General features: G+C 68.9%; 1 protein-coding gene across 1 annotated transcript; it reads left to right on the forward strand.

Annotated features, from left to right (window-relative positions):
• Positions 1–581: 581 nt before the first annotated feature.
• Positions 582–4,440, forward strand: CRYAA (crystallin alpha A). The gene is made up of 3 exons (XM_004463450.4): positions 582–932; positions 3,205–3,327; positions 3,740–4,440. Exons 1-3 carry the CDS (start codon positions 744–746, stop codon positions 3,938–3,940), a joined length of 513 nt encoding a protein of 170 aa, XP_004463507.1. The 5' UTR covers positions 582–743; the 3' UTR covers positions 3,941–4,440.
• The last annotated feature ends 16,594 nt before the right edge of the window (positions 4,441–21,034 follow it).

A 21,034-nucleotide genomic window follows, 5' to 3' on the forward strand; every position in this document is an offset into this window, starting at 1 on the left:
CACGGCGTTCTCGCGGCGGGGACGCTGTGGGGCTTTGCAGAGGATGACGTGGAGCTGACCGAGCTGTGTCCGTGGACGGGGCCGCCACCCAGGGTGGGCCTTGCAGGGGAAGCCCAGATGGCCGTGTTCCCATTTGGGTCAAAGCCAACCTGTGTCCAGGCCCCTGCGCCCGCCGGCCACGTGCAGCGGAGGCCACGGGATGGGCGGGATGCACAGCAGGCCGACCTGGCCGAGCTCTGATTTTCCTGTGTTATCTCTCCTGAGGTTTTTACGAGAGTGTGTCGTCTTTATCAATCACTCACAAGTGGAGAGCATTCCGTTTTTGAAAAACAGTGCGCCGCGCAGTAGCTGTGGGATTTGGGGAACCAGCGGTCTAACTTCTGTGCCTCAGTCTCGGGGATAGGAGCGCCCGCCACTCAGGGCGCCCGGGGGCATTGCCCAGAGCACGCCAGCCCTGGGCACACGTGAATGGGAGCTCACCCCAAGGCATGCGTGGGGCGGGCACAGCCGCGTGACCTGCCGGATGCCCCCGGGGTGCTGGCCAGTGCCGGCGCCGCGCCCTGGCCGCCCGCCCAGCCCGGCTCCTGCTGACGGGGCAGCCTGCCCCTGAGCTCAGGCCTTTCCAGAGAAATCCCCTAATGCCTCCTTTGTGCGGGGGCGTATAAGAGGTGCGGTCCCCACGGCGCTGCAGAGGTGCCGGCCGCCTGCCCGCCCCTCCGCGCCCGCGCAGTGCCGCAGCCGCCATGGACGTGGCCATCCAGCACCCCTGGTTCAAACGTGCCCTGGGGCCCTTCTACCCCGGCCGGCTCTGGGACCAGTTTTTCGGCGAGGGCCTCTTCGAGTATGACCTGCTGCCCTTCCTGTCCTCCACCGTCAGCCCCTTCTACCGCCAGTCCCTGCTGCGCTCTGCGCTGGATTCGGGCATCTCTGAGGTGAGAGACCAGAGAGAGGGCCGGGGCCGCGGGGAGCGGGGAGCGGGTGTGCGCTGTGCTCCAGCCCAGGGCGCTGCGCTCAGGGAGCAGGTGACAAGGCCATGCACTTCTCCCTGCCCACCCCACACGCCTCGCAGCCTAGGGGTCCCCGGCCACGCCAAAGCCGGGGCCGCCTGGCCGAGCCTCCCCACAGGGCGCCCCCCCAGGACCTGGGGAGGGGCCGGAAGAGAGCGCAGCGCTGCCTCCCCCCATCAGCCCGTGGCCCACCTTGGCCGGTAATGCACCTGCCCCAGCCGCCGAGCCCGCGGGGCCAGCGGGATGGCAGACGCGCACCCGCCGGGGAGCCCTTCCCCACTTTCCCTTCTTGGGGGGGAGTCTGGTGGGGGTGGGCACGCCGTCTTGAATTCCAGGCCCGAGGCCCCCCGCCACGCCTGCACGGAGCCCCTCCCCTCTCCAGACAGCAGCGCAGCAGGGGCCGGCGGCGCTGAGCCAGGCCTGAGCCAGGCCACCCAGGGCGGCGAAGCCCCTGCCTGCCCGCCCCCGGGGGGCACGGCGCTCGGGCCGCTGGTCCTGGGGGGCCGAGGGTCCCCCACCACTTAAAAACGAGCGGCCCAGAGTTGGCGCAGGGACCGCGCTTTCCAGGGCCGGAGAGATGCCCTGAGCGAGCCAAGTGGGAGGGCCGCGTGCGTGCGCGGCGGGCTTTGTCCACGGCGGGGCGGGGCGGGGATGGGGCTGCCGGCCTGGCGTGTCCGCGTGGAGGAGAGGCCGCGGCTGTGTCCTGGACGGCGAAGCCAGGCTTATCCCCGATGCGCGCCAACCGCCAGCCGACCCGTCACCCGCCAGCCACGCTGGGACACGACTGGGCGGCTGCCATAACCAGCTATGTAACCCGCGAGTCAACCGGCCATAACCGGCCCCTCACTGCCCAGCTGGCCGGCTCATGCCGGGCGGGGCGACGGGCAGGCGCACTCCGCGGGCCCTGGGCCCGGACGCCCACCCGGCGCGCCCCTCCATGCCTCCCGCGTCCCCGCGGCTGGGCTCTCTAGTCCACTCTGCGCGGAGGGAGACGGGCGTGGGGCCCTCAGCTCTGTCCACTGGTGGGGTCCAGAGCCACGGGGCCACGCATTCACTGCCCCCCAGCCCTGCAGGGAACCCACTGCCCCCAGCCCTGCAGGGGCTCCAGCCTCCCCCACCCCTGCAGGGACCCCCACACCTCCAGCCCCACAGGGACCCCCCGCCGCCCTGCCAGCCCTGCAGGGTCTGCCTCTCCCCCCAGCCCTGCAGGGACCTCAGTCTCCCCCAGCCCTGCAGGGACTCCCACTGCCCCCAGCCCTGCAGGGAACCCCACACCCCCAGCCCTGCAGGGACCCCCACACCTCCAGCCCTGCAGGGACCCCCACTGCCCCCAGCCCTGCAGGGACCCCCACACCTCCAGCCCCACAGGGACCCCCGCCGCCCTGCCAGCCCTGCAGGGTCTGCCTCTCCCCCCAGCCCTGCAGGGACCTCAGTCTCCCCCAGCCCTGCAGGGACTCCCACTGCCCCCAGCCCTGCAGGGAACCCCACACCCCCAGCCCTGCAGGGACCCCCACACCTCCAGCCCCACAGGGACCCCCCGCCGCCCTGCCAGCCCTGCAGGGTCTGCCTCTCCCCCCAGCCCTGCAGGGACCTCAGTCTCCCCCAGCCCTGCAGGGACTCCCACTGCCCCCAGCCCTGCAGGGACCCCCACTGCCCCCAGCCCTGCAGGGAACCCCACACCTCCAGCCCCACAGGGACCCCCGCCGCCCTGCCAGCCCTGCAGGGTCTGCCTCTCCCCCCAGCCCTGCAGGGACCTCAGTCTCCCCCAGCCCTGCAGGGACTCCCACTGCCCCCAGCCCTGCAGGGAACCCCACACCCCCAGCCCTGCAGTGACCCCCACTGCCCCGCCAGCCCTGCAGGGACCCCCGCTACCCCTCCAGCCCTGCAGGGACCCCTGCCCCCTCAGCCCTGCAGGGAACCCCACCATCCCCAGCCCGCCAGGGACCCCGGCCTCCCCCAGCCCCCCCAGCCCTGCAGGGAACCCCACCGCCCCCAGCCCGCCAGGGACCCCTGCCCCCCCAGCCCTGCAGGGACCCCCGCCACCCCCAGCCCTGCGGGGACCCCCGCCTGGCTCCCTGTGGCCATCTCTGCAGGGACCCCCGCCTCCCAGGCCCTGCGCCCCCCCCCCCCACCCCGGCTCCCTGCAGCCAGCCGGCTGCTCTCGGGGCAAGCGGCTGACACAGGCCTCGGCTTCCAGGTCCGGTCCGACCGGGACAGGTTCGTGGTCCTCCTTGACGTGAGGCACTTCTCCCCGGAGGACCTGGCCGTGAAGGTGCAGGACGGCTTCGTGGAGATCCACGGCCGGCACAGCGAGCGGCAGGTGGGCGGCCCCGGCCCGGCGTCCCTCCTGCACGCGTGGCGGGGGGCGGGCCGGGCTAGGGGTCTGCCAGCTAGAGCCCCTAGCGGTCACGGCTCCACCGGGGTGAGGAGGGGGGCTGGAAAGGACCCCAGGCAGGCCGAGGTGTGTTTCCACATAAAGCTGCGCTCGGCCGGCGAGCCTGTGGCGCCCCGCACAGCCCGTGCTGGCGGACATCACAGCGCTGTGCGGGACGACGCATCCGCCCTTCAGCCACCCTCTCCCCTCGGCCCCGGGGGTCCCTGAGCCTCCAGGGAGGACGAGGGTCCAGGGCAGGCCGTGGCCGGGGTAGTGGCCCCCGCCCGTGTCCCCCGTCCCGGCGTGGTCAGAGCCTCCCCTGGCGTGGCCGAGCCCGCTGACCGCCCCACGCCCCCAGGATGACCACGGCTACATCGCCCGCGAGTTCCACCGCCGCTACCGCCTGCCGCCCTCGGTGGACCAGTCGGCGCTCTCCTGCTCCCTGTCGGCCGACGGCATGCTGACCTTCTCGGGCCCCAAGGCCGTGGAGCCCGGCCACGGCGAGCGGCCCATCCCCGTGTCCCGGGAGGAGCAGGCCGGCTCAGCACCGTCGTCCTGAGCGCGGCTGGGGTCCGGCTGCCCTCGCCCCTGCCGCCCGTCGGCCCAGGGGCACCGACCAGCCGGGCGTCTCTTTCCTCTCCCTGTTTCCTTTCCATTTTCCCAGGCGGGACGAGGGTCTGAGAGAGCTGCAGGTTCCTGGGGCAGGGGGCTGCGGCCTCGGGCTGTTCCCAACCCGAGCACCCCCAGCCGCGGCAGTGACCACCAGGCCGCAGGTCCTTGACGGCACTGGGTCAAGGGACAGGTGGCCAGCCCCACCCCACGGGCTGGCGGCATGGACGCTGGGGAGGCCGCACCTGGCCGAGGGTCTCCAGGCGATTTGGCCCTGCCCCCGACCGGACGCCTCCGGGTGGCGGGTGCAAGCCCCACCCAGGTCCCTGAGGCCTGTCGTGGCGACCCCCGCCATCGAGACCCCAGAAGCCTCTCCCACCCTCTCCCTCCACCCTTCCTGTGCCCGGTCACCCCAAGAAGGCCTGTGGCAGTCAATAAAGAGCAGGTGCACACGCGCTCGTGGTCTGGAGGTGGTGTGGTCGCGGGAGCGTGGGGGCGAGGGCGGGAGGTGCGGGCGGCCGGGGTGCGGGGGACAGATGCTGCCAGCTCCCGGCCAGCCCAGTGTCTCCCCGAACACCCCGACTGTGGGGGAGGAGAGACTTTTGGGGTGAAGCGGCCAAAGGAGACGAGCCTGGAGGGCCTGGGAGGTGGGGGGCGTCTGTGGGGGCCGAGTGGGGGCCCCTCCCCATCCTCCCCGTCCTCCCTGCATCTGGGGGCTCCCCTCCCAGCCCCGCTGGGCCTTGAGGACGCTGCCCTCATCCCTCCCTGACTCCCCAGTCCCCGAGGTGGAGTGAGTCGGGGCACGTGGCCTCCGGCAGGAGCCGGGCAGGCGCTGGGCTCGCTTGGCCTGCCCTGTCCTGCCGTCCGGGGGCTCTGGGGGGTTTCCTGGGCTGCACCTCTGCCCCAGGGTGGGGCCTGTGTCCCACCCTCGGCCCAGAGGCCCTGTGAGGGGGCCAGGCTCAGGCTGACCCCAGAGCGCTGCAGCTGTCCATCCTGGGGGCTGTGGGGCCGGCAGGGTGGGCCCTGGAGGGCGCTGGGGGCTGTGGGGCCGGCAGGGTGGGCCCTGGTGGGTGCAGGGGGCTGTGGGACCGGCAGGGTGGGCCCTGATGGGTGCTGGGTGCTGTGGGACCAGCAGGGTGGGCCCTGGAGGGCACTGGGGGCTGTGGGGCAGGCAGGGTGGGCCCTGGTGGGTGCTGGGTGCTGTGGGGCCGGCAGGGTGGGCCCTGGTGGGTGCTGGGTGCTGTGGGACCGGCAGGGTGGGCCCTGGAGGGCGCTGGGGGCTGTGGGGCAGGCAGGGTGGGCCCTGGTGGGCGCAGGGGACTGTGGGGCCGGCAGGGTGGGCCCTGGTGGGTGCAGGGGGCTGTGGGGCCGGCAGGGTGGGCCCTGGAGGGCGCTGGGGGCTGTGGGGCAGGCAGGGTGGGGCCCTGGTGGGTGCTGGGTGCTGTGGGGTGGGCAGGGTGGGCCCTGGTGGGCACTGGGGGCTGTGGGGCCGGCAGGGTGGGCCCTGGTGGGCACAAGGGACTGTGGGGCTGGCAGGGCCCTGGGGGGTGCAGGGGGCTGTGGGACCGGCAGGGTGGGCCCTGGGGGGTGCAGGGGGCTGTGGGGCCGGCAGGGTGGGCCCTGGTGGGCACAAGGGACTGTGGGGCTGGCAGGGCCCTGGGGGGTACAGGGGGCTGTGGGGCCGGCAGGGTGGGCCCCCAGTGGGCGCAGGCTCAGCCTCCCTGGATTCATGGTGGGGAGGTGGGGGCTGGACCCCAGAAGGCGACACTGGGAGAAGAGCTGCAGAGAAATCCCCACTCTAGTGTTTTCACTTAAAGTCAAAAGCAACACACACACACACACACACACACACACACACACACACACACAGGGGCCGCGCATGTGCCTATTTTTATCCCCTGGGTTTGGAGTGTTGCTGGCAGCGGTGGGAGCCCCCCAGGACCCCCTGCCTACCGGGCGCCCGGCAGCCACATCTGCAAAGAAGGGGGGCCTCTGTGCTTTGGGGTTGGGCCAGGATGTTCTGGAAAACCAGAGTCCCTGAGACCCCTGCTCCCCCCAGTCCGCTCCAGCCCCCGCGTCTTCAGCAGACCCCTCCCCTTTTGCACCCCCCGAGTCTGCTGGATGGGGGTCCTGGTGCCCTGGCTGCGGCCAGAGGAGCGGGGCTGCCGTGACGAGGCCTCTTGTCCGCCTGAAGTCAGGGGCCGTGGGGGTGGGCTCCTGGCCCTGGTCACACTCCGGGGACCCCACGACTTCTCACCCAGCCAGCAGGGAGCAGGGCCGTCCAGAGAACTTTGCGTCGGACGGTGGGCTGCTGACCGTCAGCGCCTCCGGCCAGCTCCTGGGGCGGCTCGGGAGGGACTCGGGGTGGCCCCACGCCTCTTCTCTCCCCTGTGCAGCGGCTGCAGCCACGTCCTGCCCTGCGCTCCCTGCCCAGGCGTCCTCTGACGGGGGCTCCTTCAACTTAAGGCACTCCAGGCGGTGGCCAGCTGCCCTGCGCCTCCCGGCCGGCCCTGGCTCCGGGGCAGGGGGCTACGCCCTGGGGGTGCTCTGGAGAGGCTGGAGGGGCGCTGGGTGAGGAGCAGGGCAGCGCCCCGGGACGGGCTGCTGTCTCACGCTGGCCACGGCGGCGTCTCTGGGAAGCGTGGGGGCGCCCGCCCTCCCCTCGGTCCAGGGGTCTCCCACGGGGACCCACCGCCTCCTCCATGGTCCCGCGGGCCCAGTGTCACACTGACACGTGTGCGGCCGGGGCCTTCGCCGACCGACAGCCTTGTCTCACAGCCATCCCCTCCCTGTCTGGACGAGACAGGAGACCAGTGGGGACTTGCTCGAGCCCACCAGCCAGCAGACGGCCAGGCCTGAGGCCCCCGGCCCCCATGCCCAGCTCGCAGGCCCGAGCAGCCCTGGACATCCTGTCCTCTGCGGGGGCGAAGGCAGGTGCCTGCACGGAGGCAAGCGCCAAGCGCGGGGGCTCTGCTCAGCCGCGGTGGCCGTCCTCCTCGGGGGCCGCCTTCCCCGCCTCCCCGCCCGTGCTCAGCTCATGTCCCCCAGCACAGGGCCCCCTGGCTGCCTCAGGAGGGACCCCTGGAACCAAGGGGGTCACCGCCCCCCAGCACTCACCTCCCCCACGTGGTGCAGGCCTGGAGCCATCCACGGCCGAGGGCACGGCCCCCGCCGGGCCTGGCCACCCTCTGTCACGGCGTGCCCCAGGCTGCTGGCCGAGGCCCCGCGCTCCGATGGCGCCTCTGCTCTCTTCCCACGGCCCAGGGCAGCAGCACCTGCCTTCCCGCCTGCTCCCCCCGCCCCTGGTGGGTCAGGCCAAAGGCACACTCCCTAGACAGCCCCTCCACAGACCCCGGAAGCACGGGCCGCCGTTTCCCCAAACCCGCCTTAAAGCACTGCGTAGACAGATTCCGGGCCCTGCCCAGACCTGCTGAGTCAGAGCCGGAGCGGAGCCAGGAGTCTGCTCTCCCTGAGCTCCCGGGGACCAAGACCGGCGAATGTGGGAGAGGCCGGAAGAGCTCCCCGGCAGCGGCTGCCGCCTCCACCCCGGGGCGCCTGCGGTTCCAGAGAGCCCCGTGGCTCCTCCCGTCCCTCCAGACAGGGGGAGGGTGTACTCTCAGGCTCTGGAGCAAGAAGCACCCACCCCCGCCCCCAGACCTCATTAGCACCTCGGTGAGCATATCGCCACCGTCAGCATCAGCATCGTCACCGTCACCGTCATCAGCACCATTGCTGTCATCATCACCGTCACCATCTCCGTCACTGTCACCCTTACCATCTTAGTCACCATCGCTGTAATCATCACATCACCATCTTCATCATTATCATGATCACCATCTCCGTCTCTGTCACCATCACCGTCATCGTCACCATCGCTGTCATTGTTACCATCACTGTAATCGTCACCATCATCCCATCATCACCATCATTGTCACCATCACCGTCATAACAATCATCACCATAATCACCATCACCATCTCCGTCATCGTCACCATCATCTCCATCGCCATCACCGTCACCACCATCACCATCTCCATCACTGTCACATCACCATCTCCATTCCTGCTCACTGTCACCATCACTATCACCATTGCTGTCACCATCACCATTCATTGTTGCCTTCACTGTAATCGTCACCATCATCTCCATCACCATCGCCATCACCACCATCACCATCTCTGTCACTGTCACCATCACTGTCACATCACTGTCATGGTTACCATCACTGTAATCGTCACCATCATCTCCATCACCATCTCCATCACTGTCACATCACCATCTCCATTCCTGCTCACTGTCACCATCACTATCACCATCACCATTCATTGTTGCCTTCACTGTAATCGTCACCATCATCTCCATCACCATCACCATCTTCACCATCATCGTCACCATCTCCGTCACTGTCACCATCACCATCATCCTCTCCATCACTGTCATCGTCACCATCATCTCCATCACCATCGCCATCACTGTCACCATCACCATCTCCATTCCTGTCACCGTCACCGTCATCGTCACCATCACTGTCACATCACTGTCATGGTTACCATCACCGTCATCGTCACCATCATCTCCATCGCCATCGCCATCTCCTGCAGCGGCAGTGGCGGTGGCAGTGGCAGGAGAAGCACGCATGAGCGCCGCCAGCCGCCAGCGAGGCCTGCGCAGCGCCCGTGGCCTCCGCTTCTCGAGAGGCGTGGAACCCAGGCGCGGGCGAGCCTGGCCCAGGGGCCTCTGCTTCAGAGCCTCCACGGCTCCTCCTCAGAGCGCCCCGCGGGACTGGAGCCAGGGAAGCACCGGGAAGCCGGCTCCGGCCCCAGCTCCGCCGACTTGCGTGTGGCCGTGGGCAGGTGGCCCAGCCCTCCCGAGTGTTCGTCCTGCCCTCACCAGCCCACCTGAAGGCCACATCCGCCCCGAGCAGCTCCTCCCTCCCCACCGCCGCCGGCGATCCCAAGACGCGCCACCAGGTGGCAGCAGAGGTCCGCCGTGCCCGCCAGGACGCGGCAGTGGGGACACACCCCCATACTGAAGGTCACCTTCACTCGCCCAGATGCCAGAGGCTGCGGCAACATCCGCGGCGGGCCTGGTGCCCAGAGCCGCCGACCGGGGGAGGTTCCGGACCCCCCGCCTGGCCCCCAGGGTGCATGGCCACAGGAAGGCGCAGAGACCGGCGCAGGGGCCCCTAAAGTCATTACCCGAAGCGTTTTCGTTTCACTTGCCTGTCGGTGAAATCATCTGACAAGGGGACAGGGCCGCGTGGGCGCCGCGCTGGGGCCGCGCCGCTCCGGCCGGGCTCTGCTCCATGGCGGGGCTCCGTGACTTCCCAGAGGGGGACCCCTCCTGGCCGCCTTGGCTGCGGCTTGGCCCCTCTTCCCAGAAACACCCTCGGGGCGGCTGGTGCGGGTGGTGGGGTCGTGAGGTCACAGGTCAAAGGGCCTGCCGGCCGGATGCTGCCCCCACTGGGGCCCAGAGGCCACCACACCGTCAGGCTCCTGTGCCTAGGACAGGACAGGGCAGGGCAGTGGGCGCCTTCCGAGGGCAGGGCTGGGGCCACCCAGCGCCCACCCCGGCCCTGTGGTCAGCAGTGGGGCTGGGAAGAGGGGAGACCTGCCAATGGAGGGCTAGCAACTCAGCTGCAGGCTGCAGAGGCCTTTATCTGGGGTCTTAGACATGCAGTTTGGGGGGCACAGAGCCAGGCAGCCGCCCCAGTGTGTCCCAGCCTTGGCCCTTCCAGGCAAGGGTTGTTAAGGCAGAGATTAGACAAGCTGTTGGGGCGGGGGCTGCTCGGGCTCCAGTCGCCTCCAGGTTGGTGGCTGAGCTCGTCACCTCTGGTCTGTGTGTGTCCCGATGTCCTGGGGGTTTAGGGACACTTGCTGAGGCTTTGCAGACCCTGGCATCTGTGACATCTGCTGAGCGTCACCTCCAGAGCACCCCGCCTTCATTTTAAGTCTCTTCGCCTAGAAACTCTCTTCTGTTTTCCCTCTGTGGGTGGCCGCCCTCCAGGCAGAGGGCTCGGCTGCTGCTCCACGACCCCCGGCCCAGGAGTGAGCTTCGGGGGGCTGGGCCTGCCTATGCAGGCTGCTGTTACTAACGGCCAGGATGTAAAACACACGCACACCCATGTATGTGAGCACATACATGGCACTCTCAAATGGTCACACAAGTGCACACAAGCACACCTACGCACACGCCTGCCGGCTAACGCCCGGCCCGGCGCCTCCCCTCCCGCTGCTGCGCTTCCCTCCGATCTGATCAGCACGCAGCTGGAAAACCCCGCCATCCTGCCGCGACGCTTCCTGCACCTGCGCCCGGTGGGAGCCCACGGCCCGGGGGATGCCGGTCGGCGGGTCCTCACATCGGGGCGCTCTCGGGGCGCCCTGACCTTCTCTGTGCAGCTCACAGCTCCTGGCTTACCTTCCTGGCCTGGGAGGACAGCAGCGCGCTCAAGGGCACCCCAAGGTCGTGGGGGAGGAGCAGCGGCGTTGGAGGGAGGGCGGCCGCCCAGGGCCTCCGCCTCTGTCCCCTGCAGAAGCACAGAGGACCTGGCTCAGAACGCAGCTGTGCAGGGCCCGGGCTGGGAGCCGAGCCCCCGCTGGCCTCGCGGGGCGCCTGCGAAGGCGGAGAAGTAGGGGCCTTGTTCTCGAGAAGTCACCGAGGTGAGCGGCTTGTGGCGCATTTGATTGAAAAAGCCCACAACACCCAAAGCCAACCTCCCCGGCGCCTCCCCCGGCACCCGGCCGTACCCTTTCTTTGGGCGCTGGCTTTGGACACAACTCCTTGTGTCAGAGAGACCACCCTCGGCCCACCCCGGGGGGCCTTTTCCCTCCCCGCTGCGGTGCCCTTGTCACCGCCCCACGACCCGGTGCCGGCCTCCCGCAGAGATTCGCCCGCCAACAGCACGCAGGGCACCGCCTCCCCCGGCGTGTGCGGAGGGACCTTGGGAATGGGGAGAGGGGCGGGTTGGAGAAGGGCCTGGGGCCCGAGGCGGGGGCTCTGGGCAGCGCGGGGTCCCTGTCCCAGCAGCCTGGGCCGGCACACCTGGCCGCCGGCCAGTGACACCGTCCCCCAGCCCCCACGCACTCGGCACTGCCCCGAGCCGCGGCCGGCCCCCCGCACCCCGCCCTGGCTCAGCCACTGGCTGGGCCACCGCTGTCCACAGCAGCCCCTTCCGGCGGCCGAGAGGGGTGGCAGGTGGGCGGAGGGGGGGTCCTGCCTGCCTGGAGAGACCCCCCAGACAGGGTCTCAGTTGTGGGAGCCGACTCTGTGCGGCGCGGGCAGGGGTCTGCAGGACCCCCGAGGGCGCGGGGCCTGCAGGCAAGAGAGCCTGTCCAGGCGGAGGCAAGAGCCCTTCACCCAGAGGGAGGGGCTTTTCCGGGCCGGGGTCCTGGAGGCCTTGGAAAGGTGTCCCCGAGCACTGGGCGCGGGGAGCTGGGAGCAGCAGGCTCCGGGCTGGGGGGAGCGAGGTCTGGCCTCAGGAGGGGCCGCAGGCAGGGCTGGAGGCCAGGAGGTCAGGCCGAGAGGACCTGAGGTGTCCAGGTGGGCCCAGCCTGCCCTCCCCGGGGGGGTCTCCCTGCAGCCGACCCGGGCGGCGGGCCCTCTAGGAGCTGGCCGGCCGCGGGGAGCTGGGCTTCCTCCAGCACCAAGTGGGGGGCGCAGGGGAGAGAAGCCACCCCCACCCGCCTGCCTAGGGCCCGAGACCAGGGCACCCCCGCACTGTCCCCGGGTCGCTGGAGGCCCCCTGGGAACCGGGACCCCACCCAGTGGCTTCACCCGCTCTGAGCCCAGAAGGGAGGGCGGGCCTGCATGTCAGGAGGGTTCTAGAATCCTGGGCCCTTCCCTGCAGCCCTGGGCCCGGCCCCTCTAACTGGAAGATGCGGCACCTGGAAGGAAGTCCCTGGGTGCGGCCTCCGCAGTCCCCTCCAGCCCTCAGACGGGGACCCCAAGCTCCAGGGCGGCTGCCAACCGCAAAGGCCACACACAGCGGGCAGGGACCCGGGCCCAGCTCCCCAGCACACCCAGCACTCAGGGCTGGGGCCTTCTTGGATATTCGGAGCTTGGAGAAACCCACGGTAGTGAGCGTTGGAGGTGCGCGTGTGGCTTTGCCCATAGACCTGGTTCAAATCCCAGCCAAGCTCGCGCGGGGAAGGAGCCACGTCCCGGCGCCATCACAAAGCGCCTCGAGCTGGGGGCGCAGGACAGAACGTGTACTGGCTCAGAGTCCTGGAGTCGGGGGGCTCCAGGGGAGTCTGCCCCCGGGGTCCCTCCTCCATCAGCCGGGGGGCCTCCACGCGTCCGTTTAGGAGCCCGGGTTTGGGCTTTGGGCCAGCGTGGGCTGCCGCGATCTCATCTTAAACCCATCACCCTGCGGAGACCCCAGCTCCTGATGAGCGTCCCCAGGTAGGGGGGCTTTGGGGGGCACCATAGAGCCCAGGCAGGGGCCTCCTTCTCCAGCGCTCATGCCCAGGTCCAGGGCGGGTGGGGCGCCCTGGGGGGTCGTGCAAGTCGTGGAGCCCCTCCCCTTCCACAGGAGTGGAGGAGAAGCCGTTCAGGACAGCCTGGTGGGGAGCGTGCGCGCGCGCAAGTGTGTGCAGCCAGGAACAGTGCAGACAGACCCTGCACACGCGGCCCCCACGGGGCCCTCGGGAGCCAGCAGCCGCCCCGCGGAGGCCCGGGGTGTGGCGGGGGTGTGGCGGGGGCCTCTGATGGAGCGAACCGGACTCTCAGGAGCAGGCCCCGAGGCGCGGCCACAGGGCAGGGGGGGCTGTCCAGGTGCCCAGCTGTGGCCGCCTTCAGTAATGAGCCAGGGCAAGGCAGCCCAGCCTCTGGCCAGGGCCCAGGCGGCCCCCTCAGAGCTACACCTGGTGGCAGGAGCTCTGGGGGGGCCCTCAGAGCTGCACCTGGGCGGTGGGTGCTCCGGAGAGGGCCCTCAGAGCCGCACCTGGGTGGCGAGTGCTCCGGGGAGGGGCCATGGAGTGGCCACTGGTGGGTGGTGGCTCTGGGAGGAGATCACGGACCTGCACGTTGGCAACAGGTGGCCCTGGGAGGGGCTGCGGAGCTGTACCGGGAAGGTGGCCCTGGGACCCTGCGCTGCGATGGCTCGGCTGGGGACAGCTGGGAAGTGGGGGCAGTGACTGCAGCTGAAGCCCCAAGGACCGGGCAGGGCAGCCCGCAGGCCCTGTGTGGAGAAGAGTCGGGGTGGCCCTCCTGGCCCCCGTCGCCCCTCTGCTCAGTCCTCCCCTCCCCAGGCTGCACGCTGGCACCCTCTAGGGAGCTTCCAGGAGGCCCAGCCTGGGGCCCCCCCCAGACGCCGCCCGCTGGCCTGTGCGCAGCCGAGCCCGGAGCGTAAAAGCTCCCGGTGGGTGAGGGCCTGGTTCTCTGCGTGCTGACGGGGAGGGGGCCCTGTCCAGCCTAGCCTCCCTGTGGCTTTCTTCAGCGTGCGCCCCGGGTCCAGAGGGCCCCCTCCTCTGGACGACCCGGAGCCCCCGCCCAGGGCCCCTCCTGTGCCCGGCAGCCTTTGTCTCCTCTTGCTCACGTCAGCAATCGAGGCCCCTGGTACCCGCACCCCTAAAGAACCGCCGGCAAGCCTCGCCCCCCGAGAGGTCAAGGTGCAAACCCCGCCCGGGCCGGGACCCTCTGCGCAGGCGGCCCTTCTGGCCGGGGGGTGGCGGGGAAGGGAGGCGCCGGGGCCCCCTGCTTCCACGCCGAGGGCTGCAGCCTCACGCGGCCCGGCTGCGCACGGGGGTCCCCGAGGCCGCTCCCCTCCTGGGGCGGGCAGGCCGTCGTGGGCGCCCGCTGCAGAGCGCTGGAGACAGGCGGCCTCGTGCCCGCGCAGCCCTGGGCGAGGGGCCAGCGGCGCTGGGCACTGACCAGCCTGGAGAGCGCAACGGGGCCTGCTGCCCCAGGCCTCGCCCTGCGCCCCCCAGGTGCGCGGGGGTCAGTGAGATGGCCGTGACTCGGCTGCCAGGCTCGGGGCGGCCCGGGCTCAAGGGCCTGGACTCCCCTCGTCGGGGCTCGGCCCTCTCTGCGGGCGGTGGGGGGGTCAGGGCAAGGAGGGAGGGTGAGGGGCCCCGGGAGGCCCCAGCCTCAAGGCCCGGCCCACAGAGGGTGGGCTCTCCCCCCCACCCAGCCCGGGAGGCCGGCCCGAGGGCCCCTCTGCAGGCTGGGGCGGCTCTGCAGGGCTCCCTGCCCTGGGTCTGCACGCCCTGCCTTGGGGGCGCCCCGCTCACCCCCCCAGGCCGGGCCCCTGGGCTGCTCTTGGTTTCTCTGAACCTGGGGGGGCCTGGGGTCCCTGCTGCGTGGGGGCCTGACCACGCTGAGGGGGGGAGCCGCTCAGCCCCGAGACCACTGGCCACGAGGGGCTGCAGGCCCGGAGGGGGCTTCCTCTGGCCGCCCCCCCGCCGGGGAAAGCCGAGAGGGCAGCGGCCGGAAGGAGCGGTTTCTATGACCTCGTGACCTGCAGGCCGGCCACCCTGCCACGACACACGGGCGTCCTCGTTTCCTGCTGGGGTGCCCGTGGCTCCCACTTCCCCTCACCCCTACCTCCTAGTGAACTCTGTAGCGAGGGGTGGGTGGGGGAGTATGCGGGGGGCAGGCCCCCCCTCAGCAGCCACACGCAGGGCTCCGCGGGGCCCGGCGGCCGGGCACGGAGGGCAGTGACGAGCCGGCTGGGTCTGCGTGGGGGCCCCTGGGGGGGAGAGGGCCTGGGGCAGGGGCGGCGGTGAGGAGGGGGCGGCAGTGGGGGAGGGTCCTGCTGGGGCGCGGGGGTTGCAGGGCCGCGGGGCTCTGCTCAGTTTTGGCCCCTGCCCAGCGGGATGCGGGCCCCGACCTTGAGGCGCCCCCACCGTCCACTCCCCACCCGGCGGCCGCAGCGATGCCGGCGGCCAGTGTGGGCCCCTCACAGTCCACGCTCTCGGGGGCCCCGGCTGGAAAGGCCTCTGCGGGGTCAGCTGAGGCCGCGTGGGGATTGTGGGCATCAACGGAGCGGGGAGCTTAAGGAAATTGGGGTGTCCGGCAGCACCAGCCTCCCCGGGACCCTGGCCGGGGCCGCTCCCCGGGTGTGGCAGCCAAGGGGCGGAGACGGCTCTGGGCTTCCCACTGTCACAAGAAATCAAAGAAAATGCAGTTTCTAGGCCAAGAGACTCGGAACATAGAGGGGGGCCTCTGGAGGTGACACTCAGCGTCTCGGCAGGTGTCACAGACGCCAGGGCCTGTGGCGCCTCCGCAAGTGTCCCCAAACCCCCAGGACATCGGGACACAGACACAGACCAGAGGTGATGAGCTCAGCCGCCGGCCTGGAGGCGGCGAGCGCCAGCCCCAGCTTGTCCAGCCTCCGCTCCCTCGAGCGTCCTCTGCTTGGCCGTGCAGAGTCGGGGCGCGGTCTGGGCAGCTGCCTGAATCTGTGCCCCCTGAGTTGCGATTCTAAGACCCCAAATACACATGCTTTGCGCCCCGGCAGCTCACTCTCACGTCTTGGCCAGCACCGCAGGGGAGGGCCCGGGCGCTCCTTTCTCAAATCCCTCTGAGGCCAGCGATCCCCCACCTTGGCGGCCCCCAGACTCACGCCAGAGCCCCCCCGCCCCGCTCCCCCACGCCCCCACCGTGCATCGCGGCGAGGGTCGGTGCGCTGTGCGCCAGGCTGGGTCCCTCCTGGTGCTGCCCCGCCCGAGACCCCTACCCCCTTCTTCCGTCTGCTCTGGGTGGGCCCGTGCCCCCGGCGCTCGCCCTGCCCTGCCCCGGCTCTGCGCCGCTCCATCGACGGTGGGCTCTCGGGGCGGGGGCCGGTGGGCGTGGGGTGGGCGAAGGCCCCAGCGCCACGGAGCAGCCGTCCCCAGGAGGGCCTGCTGCTGCCCTGCTCGGCCTCGGCCTGAAGCGGGCTCTGGGAAGGAGCCCCCCAAACTCTACCAGAATGAGAGGGGCCCTTGTGCACCCACCTGGGTGCAGGCACGCGCGTTCCCGAGGCAGGATGGTGTCCTCCTGCCCCCCGACTGTGGGTGACCCCTTTCCCCTTCCCCCTCCCCTCCCCCCCTTCCCTCCCCTCTTCTTCCCTCCCCCCTCCTTCTCCTCTTCCCTCCCCTCCCCTTCCTTTCTCCCCCCTACCAGGTCCACTAGGTGAGCTTGTGGAAGTGTTGCCCCATGGTGCCGTGGGCACACAAAAGCTGGGGGCAGTGGGCAGGGCCACCGGTGCCCTGGGCTCCAGGCCATTGCCCAAGCGGGGCCCTGCCCAGCTCCTCCCGTGACCCTGCCTGGCGGGCTCACGGGCTGAGGGCTTCCCCGGCGAAGGAAGCCTCGGGGTGACCCCGCCTTGTCTGAGTCCTCCAAGGCCATCGGGTGCCCTGCCCATGGGAGGCTGTGCCTGCGAAGGGTTAACCCGTGGAGGGACCCTCCGGCGGGGAGGGAGGGGGCAAGCCTTGCTGCGGGCCAGGTGTGATGCGGGGGGCCAGGTGTGATGCGGGGGCCAGGTGTGATGCGGGATGGAGCGGAAGCATCGCTGGTCCCTGGGGACCGCAGCCTGCCGGGTGCGCTGGGCCCTTGGGGCAGGTGGCTGCTCGGGGACCCAGTCCAGGAGACACGGGGACCCCCACAGGGCGAGACAGAGACCACCCGGCCGCAGGAGGGAGCAGCTCGACCGCGAAGGTTGTTGGCATCAGCTGTCAGCTGGGCACGTTGGGGTGGGGGGCGCCGCAAGGGGCAGGGGGTGCAGGCAGCCGGAGGCACCCGGGACCCGCCGGGGCCGAGGAGTAGCGTGCAGTTGGAGCCGTGCGCCTGAGAGGGGTCGAAGTGCAGGCCGGGTGGGGGCTGGGCTGTCCCGCCCCTGCTGGGCAGACACAACCTGCTGGGGACCACAGGCAAGTTCAAGTCCCAGCCCCGCTCCCGTGGGGGGAGCCCCTCTGTGACAGGGCCTTTAAAGACGTTATTAGTGAGCGGGACCCCAAAGGAAAGGGGGAGGGCCTTGTCCAATGGGGCCGGGGTCCTTTGAGGCCAGGGACGTCTGTAGGCAGCCGGGGAGGCCGGAGGAAAGAGGGGGTGCCCCTGGAGGAGGCGGGGGTGCACCGCCAGCCAGGGGACCTGGGACTGTGGCAGCCAGCACCACGCGCTATGGGCTCCGGGGAAAGCAGGGGCTGTCGAGACCTTGACTGGGGGCATCCGGGCCCCCAGACGGTGAGACGGTAAATGCGGTTGTTAGGCCAACGGGGGTGGGGTTAGTGGCAGCAGCCGCGGCCCCGGCAGGCTGACGCCCTGTGAACCTGGCGATGAGCTCTGCACCCCGAAATCGCGGCTCGTCCCGGCTCCCCCGGGCTCCGTGCTGCTGGCTTCAGCGTCTCTTGGGCTGCTGGTGAGCACGAGCTGCCCGGGGGATGTTCGTTCGGTGGCAGAAGTTTGCCTCCTCAGCCCCTGCCCCGCGGCCTCTTTGGAGCCGGGCCAGGCTTTTGCCTGGGCCTTCTGAGATTGGGCAGTGGCCCCAGGGCCCTGGGACGGCTGCCGCGTCTTAGCATGGCCCCGGGGCCGACAGCGGCACCCGGGGGCCTCAGCCAAGCCCATGGCACGCTCCCGGGCTCTGGGCGTCCTCCGTGCCCAGTGCCTGCTCGGTGGAGGGGACGATGGGGTCGCCGCCACCTGCACATTTTCCCCTTGCTCCCTTTCGCGTGCAGGGAACAGGCCTGCAGCGCAATTAGCACTCGCCGCAGTCAGGAAAAGGCCTTTAAGTGGATTCCTGTGCACCCACGGTGGGACCTGGCTGATTGCGCCCGTTGCCTGCAGGAGCCGCACCTGCTCCAAATTGCGATCAGGCTAAATTAGATGGAAAACATGCAAATACAGTTGGAGCTTTTTGGCAAATTAGCATGCAAACTGGCAGAGGTGAGGGTTGCTTGGAAATGGGAAGCGCTCCCGTCCTTGGACTAATTATTGAGGCATTCAAATTAAGACGGTAGGCTCTCTGGGAGTGCGTTTCTTAAGGGGAGAATTATTTCAGCTACATTCTCTAGTTTTCTTCGGTTGCCTGAGAAAGCCAAGAAAAGATCCTTCCCTGCTGTGTTTTCCCCACGGACTGGGCAAAGGTGGAAAAGCTTTTTCGTCCTTGCAAGCTGGAGGTTTTCCTTGGTCCGGTTTTGCTGGATCACAGGGCACAGAACCCCGACTTTTTTAAATGGGGGGGCGAGGCAGGTCATTTTGGTGAAATCTGCTGGAGGTGGAGGGCCCCAAGGCCCGACCACGGTCACCCAGCTCAGGAGTGACCGTCAGGCCCCGCTGGCGCCTGGCGCGGGGCTTGCTGGTGTGCTAGAGACAGGAATTGGAACTCGAGGGCTGGAGGGACCACAGGTGGTGACAGAAAGCCAGCTGCCCGCCAGGCGCTGGACCGCGGGGCCGTCGGCACCCGCCCCGGGCTCGGTGGACGAGGGCTCCAGGCACCCAAAACCGATCACCGCTAACTGGGTGGCGGAAAGCAGAAATTAATTTTGTCACAGTTCTGGAGGCCAGGATTCTGAAGTCAGATGCGGGCAGGACTGAGCTCTAGGGGAGAATCTGTTGGTGGCAAATTGAGGAGTGTCCCCAGGGTCCGCGGGCTGGAGGAATAAAGTGTGGATTAGAGTGGGCTTACTGGTGTGCTGCTGGGGAACTACTGTGACTGGTAACGGAAGAAATTGCAGCATCGATGTGGAGAAAGTGGCCACGGGAGCTGCTGAGGTAGGGAGAGGGAGGAAGAGATGTGATCTGGGGGCATTTTCAGGACTTGGAGTTGTCCTGGGTGGTGCTGCAGGGACGGATGCTGGACGCTGTATGTCTTGCCATGGCCCACTGGGTGGCCTGGGGGAGAGTGTGGACTACAATGTAAACCATTATCCATGTGGTGCAGCAGCGCTCCAAAATGCATTCACCAAATGCAATGAACATGCCACGATGATGAAAGAGGTTGTTGTGTGGGAGGAGTGGAGGGAGGGGTGGAGGGTATATGGGAACCTCATATTTTTTTACTGTAACATTTAAAAAAAAAAAGAAGGAAAAAAAAGGAAAGAAAGAAAAGCACGTTCTTGATCTCAGTGCACCCCCGTGGGTGGGCCCGAGGCGCACAGGACGTTTGAAGATGTTAAGATTTCGTGAAGGCGTGGCCAAGGGGACGCGCCTCAGTCCTGTAACCGGAGAGAGAAGGCCTGGGGTTGGAGCCGGCCCCCGAAGAGGAAGGAGAGGTCGTCGCCCCGTGGTGGGAGAGCCGAGGACCAAGTGCGGCTGACAGCCAGGGCGTGGCCACCCCGGGAGGGGCCAGCCTTCCTGCCCCTGAACCCGAGAGCCAAGCGCTCCCGTTGCCCAGCCAACCCGCCAGCGGGGGCTCAGGCGCCGTCCGTGCCTCTGTCGGGGGCCGGCCGGGACCCCTGGCTGCAGCCCCTGCCCTCTGCGCTCAGTCCCCACCTCACGCGGGCTTTCCTCTCTCTCCACGAGTTCCAATTCCCCTTTTCACCCTGCTCAGGCCCTGCCCCTCCCTGCTCGGCCTCATCTTCACCCATGGTGTCTGCAAAGACCCAATTTCCAAGGGAGGCCACATTTTCGGGACCCAAGGGTTTGACCTTGACCGGGTCCTTTGGGGGACACCCCCCCAGGGCACTACGACCCCCAGGGTGGCAGCCAAGGTCAGAGGCAGGTGTGGGGTGCCGGTGGGAATGACGGGCAGGGCGGAGGGGGCATTTCTGGGCAGGGTGAGGGACGCCCCCTTCCCGCCACGCCCCCAACCTCTGTGATCACGACGTCCTCTGAGCAGCTGGGGCACCTTATTTCTTGGCCTCGCCTTACGGTTCGGGTGCATTTTTGTAGCTCTCGTCGAATGAAAGGACGGAAGGCGGCTGGCGTGTGCCCTCGCGCGCCCTGCCTTTCCCTGCCCCCGCTCGCCCCTGGCCCAGGAGCCACATGGCAGGAGCAGAGGGACGGGCTCGCCTTTGTCCATTCTGGGATGCTCTCCTGCCTGGACGCGTCTCCGAAGGGCGAGTGCATCCTTGGTAACTGCCCGTCGGGTGACACGCGGGGGTCAGAAGCTGGGCTGGAGCATGGCGGCTTCTCTGGCATGAGTACGCAGCTCCTTGACCCCCAGTTCAGCACCCAGTGAGTCCTGCAGCTCAGACTTGGTTCCAGCGCTGCCCACGGCCGCCGTGGCCCGAGCCCTGAGGACGCACATGCCGGGGCCGGACGGCTGGCGCAGGTGCCGTGGGGAAGGCGCTGCCTCCAGGTGGCCCTCTCCCCGAGGCAGGCCTGCACCTGTGCACACCTGAGACAAGCAGGGCCAAGGGCCTCGGCGACAGTAACCGTCTCTCTGGTGAGGGGAGAGCTAAATCCAAGGAGCTTTTCTCTCCCCATGGGCTGGAATTAGGAGGCAGAGAAAAATCACATGAAAATGATCTGCGGAGCTAATTGACAAGTCTGCGTTGAACAGTTGCCACACATTTCTGTGTATATTGTCCTCAGGTAGGTAAGCGGAATTTAAGACAAGAAGAGCACCCACAGGCCCTGCCGGCAGATGCATGTCGTCATTTTATCTTGTCCTCCAGGGCTCCCGCCGAGGGTGGAGACGTCACTGTGTCTTCTGTACAGCTGAACCAGCCAAACTGGAAAGAGGATGTTGGGGTTTGAACCGTGGCCCCTTGCAGACGTGCTCAGGCCCCAGCCCAGGCCGTGGGTGCGACTCCATTTATCACTAGGGCCTTGGAAGGTGTCATCAGGGAGGCCGTGCCCAAACAGGATGGCGGTGGGCCTTTGCCCAATAGGGCTGACGTCCTTCAGGCAGAGGAGCTCGGACATGAAGTAGAAGCCAGGGAGAGAGTTGCCACGGGATGCGGGCAGAGATGCCTCTGCCAGCCGAGGCACCCCGAGAATTTCCAGGATGCCAGCACCGAGTGCTGCAGACTCCAGGGGAAGGCCCAGCCTGGGGACACCTTGTTGGGACTCTGGCCTCCCAAACACAAGGCACTGAGTTCCTGCTGCTCAAGCCAGCTCCCCGAGTGGTTCTCGTCCTCGCAGCCCTGGCTCCTGGGGAAGACTGGGTCCCAGGGCTTGTTGG

Source organism: Dasypus novemcinctus, chromosome 4 (assembly GCF_030445035.2).
Source record: "Dasypus novemcinctus isolate mDasNov1 chromosome 4, mDasNov1.1.hap2, whole genome shotgun sequence".
NCBI lineage: Eukaryota > Metazoa > Chordata > Mammalia > Cingulata > Dasypodidae > Dasypus > Dasypus novemcinctus.

What these genes read in the sequence shown, in the direction of transcription:
- CRYAA (XM_004463450.4), top strand. Translation starts at nt 744, where the DNA reads ATGGACGTGGCCATCCAGCACCCCTGGTTCAAACGTGCCCTGGGGCCC. An exon ending in TGGATTCGGGCATCTCTGAG is followed by an intron (nt 933 to 3,204) that starts GTGAGAGACCAG and finishes CTCGGCTTCCAG; the next exon opens with GTCCGGTCCGACCGGGACAG. An exon ending in GCCGGCACAGCGAGCGGCAG is followed by an intron (nt 3,328 to 3,739) that starts GTGGGCGGCCCC and finishes CCACGCCCCCAG; the next exon opens with GATGACCACGGCTACATCGC.